Raw genomic sequence first — 12,813 nt, forward strand, 5'->3', positions numbered from 1 at the left:
ACCTACCAGCTGTCAGGGATGTCTCAAATCCATCTTTAATGAAACAGCTGAGACTCTACTTCTTCATATAACTTTGAACTGCTACAAGTGTAAAGGGTACTATTTCTTACATTGGGAAGAAGGGCAGGAAAGAACAATAAGCAAATTAATGAATTATAGGTGGTTCCAATTTCAAGTTAGTCATTTATTTCAAAAAGAAATACTTTGATTGAAGCCATTAGTATCTAATAGCAAAAAACTTGAGTTTAAATGTTCATAATCATAACTAGGATGCAGTCTCATATGATAACCACCTATAAATAACAAAAATCATATTTAAACTAACAAATTATGTTCTTCACAAGAAAAGGTAAGAAGAATTCTAATTCATTAGTATGCTATTGTTCTGCCCAACTACAGAAAAAGCTATCTACAAATGCCCAACAAAGTCAAGTAAGACCAAAGCTCCAAAGTATGTATTAAAGAAACATTTAGGTAACTTTTCTAAATTTCTGTAATATACATCTCTTAGGCTAACCTAAATTTGTAATATCAATGTTAAAATAAATATCTGTCAGTAGCAATGAGAAAAGAGGGAAAAAAAGGAACTGCTGAACATACCCTATGCAATATTTCTAAAACCTTTAATGCAGTATGAAGAAAACTGTTGAAAATTCTTCTTTCAGAAGGGGGAATGCCGATCTTGTAGAGTTTCAAAAGATGTACCACAACTTCCTTAAAAAGTTCTACAATCTTGAGGAACAGTGGAGGCTCAAGTACTGACCACCAGTTTTCTGTTAAAGGGTGAACACAAAAATAAAATGAATTTTTAAAAATATCACAGTTTTCAAAGAAATCATATGGGACTTTTCTTCTAAAAGCAGTGGCTCTTAGTCCTTTGAAAATCTCAGGAAGATTCATATAACAGTATTTTATTCTAGGATTTGGAGATACCATCCTACTCTTAAGTTAAAGAATACTGTTCTAAAAAGCTCTCAAAAGCAAAAATAAAGTAAGAATGGTTACTGAATTTATTTCTTGGCTTCCTAAATTATATTAAAAACTCATTACGATACCTAATATTAAAATCAGTTATTAAATAGTACTTTTGGTGGGGGTGCTGGCTGGCTCAGTCAGAAAAGCATGCGACTCTTTCAGGATCATGAGTTCCAGCCCTACACTGGGTATAGAGATTACTAAAAAAATAAATAAGCTTAAAAAAAAACCCACTAAACTTTTTTTTAAAAAAAGTGCTTTGTTAGAATTTTGATTTTTAAACATTCTGAAATCCCAATACTTTGGGATCTTTCCAAGTTTTATTTTTTAACTTAACAAAGTTGAAATACTGTGAAGCACCACCTTTAAAATGCAAGGTACTCCTGAAAATCAGATACTGAGAACAATGTAAAGTATAACATGTCTGTCCTTCCCCACATTCACTATTTGCAGTAATCCTATAAAGCAGAAATACAAACACTTTTGACAACATGGAAGCAATACTCTTGAGTCCCTGCTTCACTCTTATTCATGAATTCTCTCGGAATTCAGGATTCTACTCCTTGCTTGCTACTTTCTCTGCTCACTCTCAGCCTAAAACCTCTTGTATTGATTTTATTAGTTCTATATATCTCAGCTTCACAAACCGACAAATACTATCAGGAAGGAGAGTATCGGGTTAAATGTAGCAAGCAAACTTTAATGGTCAGGAACACAGATGAAATCTATACAATATGAAAAGTTAAGGTGAGAAAAGTTTAGGCCAAAAAACTAGAGTCTAGAGACAGAAAAATAAGATCAGATGAGCAGTAGAATCTCATCTACATGCAGAGAAATAAAATCAAACATGGGGAAATTACCAAGTAAGAGAAATGTAAGGTGAAGAGTTAACAGTTCAAAGAGGATTTACTAACCCATGTTTGTTCAGTTTTAATTGTTCCTCCTCCTTTACTTCTTTAATAGTTAAGACTGAGGGGAAGAGAGAGGGGAATATGGAAAACAGTTTTTATCTTTCCTAATACTGTCTTTGCTGTGTTTGATTAAAATTTTAATATTTAACATGCTTTGCCTCTAAAAACTAGTGGACTAGTTTTTCAGAGGACTAAAAAAAGCAATAAAAGGAAAAATAGGTTTATTTTTCACTAAGTGTCAAATAAGCAGGACAGCAAAATTTCAGACAGCAAAGAAATTAAAAACTTATGAGGATTTTCATTTAAAGCGAAAAAATTACAAAAGGAAAAAATACTAAAATTCTTACCAAGTACTTTCAGTGGTGCCTTTTCTAGGTTCACAAGAGCTGTACCAAAGGGAATTGCTATTGTTGTGAAATTGTTGGAATCACTCATCAGGGGGCATTCTGGTAGAGTAAGATAAAACCTCAATGCTTCAACATCAGGTAAGGAGCTAGTCAGCTTAGGGATAAGATTCTTTTCCAAACTAGCTGCCACCTATATTTTGACAGAAAGTAAAACCTCTTTTATTTAAAATAAGTGTACTTTCCAAAAAGAAGAAGAAAAATCTTACAATACAGCAAACATGAAATGGTATCTTACAAAAATGTATCTTACAATTAATCACTGAATGTACTTTGAAGCACAATGAAAATTAATGCCTAAGAGCACTGCTAAGAAAATTTTAAAAATCTTGTGTGCAAGTCTAAAGACTTAACCAACAGCGTAATGTTAAGTAATTAAAGGTCCACTCAAACATCTGGAAAGCTTTACAAATACTTGATAGCTAAATCGTAAATGTTTTAAAATAAAACCCTATTAATTCTTATATTAGTTTATATAATAAAATCACAGACAACACTTCATAATGAAGCATTTGAAACTGTAAAGTTAATTAGGCTATATACAAAGTAACATGGATTATAAAGTTCAACAGGCTACATAACACAAATATAAAATACTTTAAGAACAAACCTGCTGAGATATTTGAGGATGATCAGGTTGTATAAGTTTGTGGAATAAAAGCCTAGCAGCATTCATATCAACTCCTGAAAATTTGGTGCCTGTTCTATAGTGATCATCATTGCTACAAAAGAAAAAACAAAAATAAAAGAGAGAGAAAGAAGGAAAATAATAAAACTGTAAAGTTATTTCACTTCTTTAATATATTACTTAATACAATAAATTTGAAAAATTCCACATACCAAAGAACTACCACTTACCTAACAGCCAGAAAACTTCCATTTAAACAACCAGAGGAAGAAAATGTTCCATCTATTTCGCTAGAAAGAAAGTTCAAAATCCAAAAATCACAAAATGAGAAATCTACATGTTTTTCTTTTTTAAAAAAAATGTTTATTTTTATTTATTTTGAGAGAGAAAGAGAGTGAGCATGACTGGGGGAGGGACAGAGAAAGAGAGAGAATTCCAAGAAGGCTCCACGAGGCTGTCAACACAGAGGCCAATGCACGGTTCAAACTCACCAACTGTTGAGATCATGACCTGAGCCAAGATCAAGAGTAGGATGCTTAACTGACTGAGCCACCCAGGCACCCCACTTTTTTCTTTTTTTCTGAGAGAGACAGAGTGTGAGCAAGAGGGGCAGAGAGAGGAGGAGACACAGAATTGGAAGTAGGCTCCAGGCTCTGAGCTGCCTGCACAGAGCCCGATGGGGCTTGAACTCCCGAGCCATGAGATCATGACCTGAGCTGAAGTCGGATGCTTAAACGACTGAACCACCCAGGTGTACCCCACCCCTGCTTTTTTATTAATAACAATATTTAATTTAATATTTAATGCCACAGAGTACACCTCTAACACTCAATTAGAAGAAGTTAGAGTTTTATAAATTACTAAAGATTAATTAATACTTGATAAAGGTTTACTGTTTACCCTAATCTCATCCTCTGATTCTTCAAACAAATCTGATGGTCTTATTTTGCTTTTTTGCTTGTTTGTTTGTTTTAGGCCTACTGTACCCGGGTGTTCCCAGGAGGTCTCCTATCCAAGTACTAACCAGGCCCAACCTTACTTAGCTTCTGAAATCAAATTAAGATCAGGCACAGTCAGGGTGGTTAACCATAGACAAAAAAACTGAAGTTCTTTAAAAAAAATTTTTTTGACATAAACATACACATTTAATTTTCTTAATTACACATGGTATTAAATCTAATCTGGGATGCTATATTTCTGAAGTTCACTCTTTGGGCTTTTAAGAAAAATTTTAATTTGGGAAAACAATCTAGAATTTAAAAAAGATTATCAGATATAGCCCCATATCCCAAAACCCAATACCACCTGCAAAAAAACAAAAAAACTGTAAGTACTAAAACAAGTTCATCTATAAGCAAAATATTCAAGAAAGAAGTAATACTCAAATCTTTTATGGAATACAAAAGTTAAAAGACAGTGATCCTAGGATGCTAGAAGTAACATTATTTTAAACCCAATCCTAAAGTGGGTAAGTTTAGTACTTTAAGTTATCATTTAACATTACATACATGAAAGAATTACAACTTACATATAAATGACATCTCTTAAAATATCCATTATTATAGAAATTCTAGACATTTAAACTTATGTACCTAAACCATTTGGGAAATACTTAAATAAAAACTTCTAAATACAGGATGCACTACCATGGAGGTAAGAGGTCATGTTTGTGTTTGTTTTGTGTCGGTAAAATGTTTTTCTTACTTGGCTATCTCCACAGGAAATCTTCCAGAGGGGTAGCTCAGCCATTTTTGAATTAGAGCTTCGTTCACAGTCCAGATCTGCTTTGAAGGATCCGGACATCTAAAGTCATCTGGTGGCCCACAGTTCTAAATTTAAAAAATAAGTAGATTAGTCAGAGGAAACAAATATAGAACTTAAACCAAGACACATTTCCACTATGCATTTGTTTTTTGTTGTTGTTGTTGTTGTTGTTGATTTTAACAGAGTATATCTCTACTGAGCACCTGAAACAATACTTACCAACTGGATCAGAAAAGTTTTATAGACTTGAGGGCAAAAAAATTTGAGGCAATTACTTTGTAACATACAAAGAACATTAATAATTACTAATTAACTAGCAATTTAGCTTCATAATTAGCTTCATAATTATTTATATGACTACTGTTACCTGAGGATTAGAGTAATGTGAAAAGCTTTGATCTCCACCTGAGAAAATTCTTTTCACACAGAAATATTCTTCAGAATCTGTAATAAAAATAAAATGCAAAGAAATTCAAGATTTACATGACATTTTTCAGAGCATCAACTATGCTATTGGATTTTCTCTTAATCATCTAATTTAATTAGACCTACCATTCAGCATTGAATGATATAAAATGACTTGAAATATTCTTAGTAATTACTATGGAAATGAGATGGGCCATCGAACAATTCCAAGCATAAGCAGCACCTCAGAAGTTGGTAAGTTTTTCTTCTGCACAAAAAAGTGGTGTTATCTAGTCTGTATCTTTTTTATCCCAATATACTTTAGTTTAAACTGAAGATAATGTAAAAACTGAATGAAAGGTATAAAAGACAGCTCAGAAGAAATTAAAATTAAGAATATTCATTTTTTAAAAGAATGTCAACAAACAAGTAAATATTAAAACTTCTTCATATGTGGAATTTGAGAAACTTAACAGAAGACCATAGGGGAAGGGAAGGGGGAAAATACCAACAAAAAGCAAAAAAACCCAACTTGTTACAGACAGGGAGGCAGACCAGAACAAACTGAGGGCCAGTAGGGGTAGGGTATCAGGGGGACAGGGAAAATGGGTGATGGGCATTAAGGAGGGCACTTGTTGGTATGGGCACTGGGTGTTGTACGTAAGTGATGAATCACCGGAATCTATTCCCAAAAGCCAAGAGTACACTGTATACACACATGTATGTTAGCTAATTTGACAATCGATTATATTTTTTTAAAAAAGCTTCTTGAACAAACACTTGATGATGCAAAATTATTTTCTCTCAATATAGCTGTATAAAAGTAAGCTGACACAGCTCTTCATTGGCAACTGTTTGTCAATAAACCCAAATCCAGTCAAAAAAAATTAAAAATTAATAAGCAAATTTAGAAGTGAAGACAATAAAGTTCTTTTTCAAAAAGAGATTAAAAGGGGTGGGGGGTGGGGGAAGGTGCCTCACTGGCTCAGTCAGTAGAGCACATGACTCTTAATCTCAAGGTTGTGAATTCAAACCCCACATTGGGTGTGAAGCCTATTTAAAAAAAAAAAAAAAAAAAAAAAGATATTCAGGGGCGCCTGGGTGGCTTAGTTGGTTAAGCGTCTGCCTTCAGCTCAGGTCATGATCTCACAGTTCCTGAGTTCGAGGCCCACACTGGGCTCTCTGCTGTCAGTGTGGAGCCTGCTTCAGATCCTCTGTCTGCCAATCTCTCTGTCCCTGCCCTGCTTGCTGGCACACATTCTCTCTCTCAATCTCTCTCAAAAATAAACTTTAAAAAAAAAAAAAAAAGACATTCAAAGTTCCTTCCTTTCTTCTCTTTTGCTTCTCAAAATGGAAAGAGTATTATCAAAAGTACTACCGGGGGAAAAAAAGTATCGCTGGGATAGTACTTAGGGTATTACATACCAAAACACCAAAGCTCAGTACTGTTAACTTAAGGCTAATTATTTCCAAATATAATATATTTCTGTCATCCTGCTGACCCCCACCACCCCTTAGATGACTAATTCTTCATTTTGTATTATTTTGACCGTGGCTGCTACAGAATTAAAAATGCTTAAGGAAGGAACCACATCTTAATTTCCTTATTCCCTACTACCAAGCATAATGTTTTATTTGCTAAAGAACTCGCTAGATATTTGTTAACATGAATAATATAAAGTAATATTTATCTAGCTTAGAACATACTAATAGTAAGAAGTTCAGAGTTCAGAACATCAATATGACTAAATTTTCCAAAAAGTACCAAGAATGCTCTAAGGTCAAAACAACTTTTAAAAATAGATTAAAAGGGTAAATCTAAAATAGTAAATAAATGAGTGATTCAACATAAAATCTTTTCTCTATATCATTTTAATAAATCTACATGAAATCCTTCGCTTTCTCAAAAGGTTTATTAGCAAGATGTTATTCATTTATCCCCAAAATGTGATTTTGCTCTCTATAAATAATCAAGAAGTATAGTACATGAATGGGTTTCTGGGGGGTATGAGGAAGATGCCAAAAATTATTTTTCTTAATTTCCTTTTAATTACTACTCCAAAAAATTTATAAAACCTAGTCATTTGTGTTATACAGCTTCTTGCAGACTGAATTTTGCTGATGGTATCCCCAAAGTTTCTCTTCACATTTTTCTTGGTCTTTTGTACTTCCTGTAAATTGGTAGTTAGATCTAAAGAGGCTTTAATTAAATAAGTTTGTTTGTTTCAACAAACAAAACTACTAGAAGGTGATACCGGGAATCATTCATCCATCAGGAAGCACATAATGTATGGCTGGATTCCTTTTTGCAATGTTAGGAACTACCGACGCTCAGTGCTAAGACTATTCACTGTGGGTTGAAAAATAATGATATGCTAACATTACTTCCTCATCTTGTAGCTGGCCCATTAGCTTCCTCCCATCTATACATAGTTTGTTACACTGAAATAGGAAATACCAACTCTTGATCTTTTCCATTTACTTACTCTTCTCTTGCTTTTTGAATATGCATTTCTTCAATACTAAAGAGGGTAATAATTTTTGCATGGGTTTTTAGTAACACAAATTTCCTCTTTGGGAATTTTTATTAATTCCCTTTATTAAGCATCTTTTTTTGTTTGTTAATGTTCATTTTTGAGAGAGAGAGAGAGAGAGAGAGAGAGAGAGAACATGCACACATGCAAGCAGGGGAGGGGCAGGCAGGAAAAGAGAGAATCCCAAGTATGCTCCGTGCTGTCAGTGCAGAGCCCCAAGTGGGGCTCAATCTCACAAAATGTGAGATCATGACTTGAGTTGAAATCAACAGTCGGACGCTTAGCCAAATGAGCCACCCAGGTGCCCCTATTTATTCTTATTAATGTTTGTCTTATTTATTTATTAGGTACCTTACTGTTTTCTTCACCAATATGTATAAACACTTTGGATATTCAGGTTAATTAATCTTAGGGTGTATTTGCTACAGCCATTTTTCTTATTTAATTTTGACTCATAGAAGATTTCTTTTTCCATTTAATCAAATGTATTTATTTTTTTTTTAACGTTTTTTTTTTTATTTATTTATTTTTTTGGGACAGAGAGAGACAGGGCATGAACGGGGGAGGGGCAGAGAGAGAGGGAGACACAGAATCAGAAACAGGCTCCAGGCTCTGAGCCATCAGCCCAGAGCCTGACGCGGGGCTCGAACTCACGGACTGCGAGATCGTGGCCTGGCTGAAGTCGGACGCCCAACCGACTGCGCCACCCAGGCGCCCCTAATCAAATGTATTTAAATCTCATCCTTTATGAAGACTTTCACTGCCATATGCTGAGAAAGCCTTCCCCATGTTCATGTGTTTTGTCTTTTTAAGTAATCTCTACATCCAACCTGGGATTTGAACTTACAACACCGATATCAAGAGTCACATGTTCTTCCAACTGAGGCAGCCAGGAGTCCCAAAGCTTTCCCACGTTCAAATCAGAGAATTATTTTCTTAAGAACTTTTAAACATTTAATTCTTGAATCCTTTTATGACTTATTTTAGTGGCTACTCTTAGGATCTAAACTGACTTTTTCTCTCCAATTTTCATGTGTTGAGTAATTTTTCCCTCTTCGTAGATAGTGATGCCTTGTTTTGAAGTTGTGAAAAGGCACTGCCTCTTCCACCTACACCACAACTCTAAGCAATACTGACACTATTCTCTATCCCAAAAGTGTTCTCAAAGTCCTTCTCAGTATGTACCTCCAAGCACCAATACCAAGCAACCAGAGTTTGAAGTTGAAATAAAACCTATATACAATACCTATATGGGGATTTCTGCCACTCCCCCTGCCCCCGGACTTTCCATTAAGTAATAATGGAATGCCTGTATATACCAATAATCTGATCTGTTACAGTTTTACACAGCACATGTTATCATATCTAGGAGGACTAGTTCATATTCTCCTTACTGTTTACAAAAGACTTTTTACATTGTCAGAGAAAATTGAGAAGATTTTGAAATAGGGCCCCCTGTCTCCCCCTACCCTTACTAAGTCCTGATTAGAGCACCCTTCAGGAATATCTCCACCTAAAAAGTATCACTGAGCTACTTACGGTTCTGTAAATTGTACTTCTATTTAGGAGCAGTACTGACAGAGATACAGCTATGCACATGCTTTTGACTTACAAGGAAAAGGAGTAGTTTTTGATATTCTCTGAACTCCTTTATACTTTTAGGACACTCAGGACCCTAAACAACTTCTCAGTACTTAAGGGGTTAAAGGCAGAAATTTTTAGTGGAGTAGAGTTTAAAATTAAGAAATATTTAAAATACTGATTCATTTAAAAATGAGCAATAATGAATGCACATCTTAGCAAAGATAACATCTTAGTATTAATATGAAAGTCATTTTGAATTCATGGACCCTCTTCAGACAACACGACCTATCCTGAAGCAAGTCAGTTTGTTCCAGAATACGAAAGAGCATAACCAAAGACAATGTGACAAGTGAATTTTATTTGCCTTGCTTACTCTGAAAGAAGCTATAAAATGTGTTAATGTCTTAGCAAATTGCACTCAATTTTGAAGTGTGTGCTCCCATGGTTTACTGATTGTCTTCCTTCACCTAATGTTATTCTTTACTTTTTGTGAATCTGCTAGACGGCAAAAATTCTTTGTCTTATTAGAATAGTTTGCAAGCACTGGGCGTTGTATGGAAACCAATTTAACAATAAATTTCATATACTGGAGAAAAAAAAGAATAGTTTTCAATACTTTATGTTGCTTTTATTGTCTTTCATTATTTAAGGGAGAAAAAATGTTCCTCAGTTTTGAAAGAGCTAATAAACATTTCCAATTTCATTACCCCCCACAATTTACTCTGAAATCTTTGTCACTTTGAGTAACCAAGTATTGTTTCTAATATCAATAATTATATCTTAATAAAGTGTTCAAGTCCTCTCATAATTTCTTTGATTTTTGCCTTCCTGTTATGGGTTCAATTATTTCCCTCAAAGTTCATATGTTGAAGTCCTAACCCCCAGTAACTCAGATATAGCTGTATTCAGAGAAAGGGTCTTTGAAGAAATGATCAAGGTAAAATGAGGCTGTTAGGGAAGGACCCTAATCCAATATACCTGAAGTCCTTAAAATAAAAAGAAGAGGGGCGCCTGGGTGGCGCAGTCGGTTAAGGCGTCCGACTTCAGCCAGGTCACGATCTCGCGGTCCGTGGGTTCGAGCCCCGCGTCGGGCTCTGGGCTGATGGCTCAGAGCCTGGAGCCTGTTTCCGATTCTGTGTCTCCCTCTCTCTCTGCCCCTCCCCCGTTCATGCTCTGTCTCTCTCTGTCCCAAAAATAAATAAACATTGAAAAAAAAAATTAAAAAAAAAAAATTAAAATTAAAAGAAGAGACATCAGTGATGCACACACACAGAGAAAAGGCCATTAAGGACACAGCAAAAAGGCAGACTTTGCTAGCCAAGGAGAGAGGCCTCAGAAGAAACCCAAAGTGCTGACATGACACCTTGATCATGGACTTCTAGCCTCCAAAACTGTTGAGAAAATAAATTTGTTGTCTAAGCCATCCAGTCTGTAGTATTTTTTATGGCAGCTCTTGCAAACTAACATAATTCACAAAATCACATCCTAAACAGAAAACTCAAACTTGCAAGATAACTTTTACATATTAGGAAAATAACTTTGAGAATTCCCAGAGAGGCCTTGGAGAATCACAAAAGTTTGTTCTTTTATATAAGAAGAGATGCTAGAAATAATTAGGTTTCTTTAAAGTGTTACTATTTAAGAAATTAGAAAAGACACCCAATCTTCCCTAAGTTAAATTTATATGGTAAAATGTAATTAAATATAAATATTTCAAAAGTTGTTTGTCTTATAAGAAGTCCCTGGAGATTTGTCAGTATCTTTGCTTTCCATATGTTTACATGGAAATATGTTTATATATGAAGGGCATCTGGGTGGTTCAGTCGGTTAAGCATCCAACTTCGGCTCAGGTCATGACCTCGTGGTTCAGGAATTCAAGCCGTGAGTTGGGCTCTGTGTTGACAGCTCAGAGCCTAGAGCCCACTTCAGATTCTGTGTCTTTCTCTCTCTCTGCCCCTCCCCTGCTCACACTCTGTCTCTCTCTCTCTCAAAAATAAACATTAAAAACAAACAAACAAAAAAACCCCACAGATGTTTAAATATGAAGTAAAACACTATTCAAAACTCTTTTGAAATTGTTCCAGCTCTCCTGTATTTATCAAAGTTCAGGTGGTAAATCCTAATTTCAGTTATTATTTAACTGTTATTTTAAGTGTTTCATGGTATATTCTTACTGCTTTAATTCATATCTAGTATCGTCTTGTTTGCAAATGGGATGTATTTCACTTATGCACAAATTTTACAAAATATACTGATGTCTAATCTTGATTCCTGACTTACTGAATCTCTTCACTTGACATTCTTTGTTATTCTTGATAATTATGTCTTAGGATTATCATGTTATATCTCAACATTTTTTTTTTTTTGAAAGAGAGAGTGCTTGAGGGCACATGTGCACTATTGGCAGAGGGGCAGAGAGAAGAGGGAGAGATAATGACCTTAGTCTAAATCAAGTTGGACACTTAACTGACTGAAGCACCCACCCAGACGCCCCTCAACATTTTTCTTCTGTAAGAAATTATAGTCTTCCACATTTATGAATCAGATGTTAAAGGAGTCACTGACTTCTTTGAGAACAAGCTTAATCCTCACCTTTAGAAACATTTTATTTAAAAAACTTCTTGGAATAATGTGTTTTGCATGTCACAGAAACAACCAAATATCCCTGTCAGCTATCTTATTCTTATATTGAACCCTCTCACCAGATCTTTCCATTTGACAACTATCAGCAATAAATTAGCAACACACATTTTAAGCTTCAGTCATCTATTGATAGTTTTTGTTTTACTCCGATGCTTGCCTGAAGTTTCTCCTATAAACTCTGACACGGCCAGACGTTGTGTTTTCAAAAAAAAGGACATCTCAGATGCATGCAAAAAGAACTGTACCAGCTAGATGAAGGCACTTATATTTCAAAGAATAGACACTTAGATACAGGCTTCTGAGGAGACAGTTAACTTCACAATATACCAGCGGACTGTATTAGAATTACTCCTTTTTTTTAAAAGTCTATAAGCAGTTTTATGAAACTGCAAATCCAAAATCCATCAGAACAAGAACACCTCACACTGGAATGAATGAACTGATGAAAAATTTAATGTGGTTATTTGTTTAGAATAACGTTTAATTTTGTTTTAATGTTCTGGGGTTTTTTGATACATAAGGGAACTATCTGTCTTCCTAAAGTTATCTAATTCACAAGAATTTTGTAAATTCTGCTTTGTTAAGCTGAAATGAAACATTAAAAATGGTATTTCCTTCTGCCTCACTTCAGCTTGCCAGTATCTCCCAGAAAGGAGCTTGCATCCTCATGTGGTATCTCAGTTTTTGTGGCTGCAGCCCAGGGAACACCTCTCCGTCACCTGGCTCATGGTCTCACAGGACTGTAATCAACACAGAAAGAGTTCTTTTTTTTTTTTTTTCTGTTTTAATCAGTGTTTATCTTTTATTCTTTTCCATAATTTTTTTTAATATATGAAATTTATTGTCAAATTGGTTTCCATACAACACCCAGTGCTCATCCCAAAAGGTGCCCTCCTCAATACCCATCACCCACCCTCCCCTCCCTCCCACCCCCCATCAACCCTCAGTTTGTTCTCAGTTTTTAA

General features: G+C 34.9%; 1 protein-coding gene across 7 annotated transcripts in view; it reads right to left on the bottom strand.

Moving 5' to 3' along the window:
- The window catches only part of HERC4 (HECT and RLD domain containing E3 ubiquitin protein ligase 4), a 137,263-nt gene that overhangs the window by 54,759 nt on the left and 69,691 nt on the right, over positions 1-12,813 (bottom strand). For all 7 annotated transcript variants that reach the window (XM_040485170.1, XM_040485169.1, XM_040485168.1 and 4 more), the window contains 6 exons: positions 5,050-5,126; positions 4,623-4,747; positions 3,149-3,208; positions 2,901-3,012; positions 2,234-2,423; positions 601-773 (listed from right to left, as the gene is read on the bottom strand). In XM_040485170.1, coding sequence (XP_040341104.1) covers positions 601-773; positions 2,234-2,423; positions 2,901-3,012; positions 3,149-3,208; positions 4,623-4,747; positions 5,050-5,126 — 737 coding nt within the window. The remainder of the gene's footprint in view (positions 1-600; positions 774-2,233; positions 2,424-2,900; positions 3,013-3,148; positions 3,209-4,622; positions 4,748-5,049; positions 5,127-12,813) is intronic.

This window comes from Herpailurus yagouaroundi, unplaced genomic scaffold, assembly GCF_014898765.1.
Source record: "Herpailurus yagouaroundi ecotype Mexico unplaced genomic scaffold, PumYag 163, whole genome shotgun sequence".
NCBI lineage: Eukaryota > Metazoa > Chordata > Mammalia > Carnivora > Felidae > Herpailurus > Herpailurus yagouaroundi.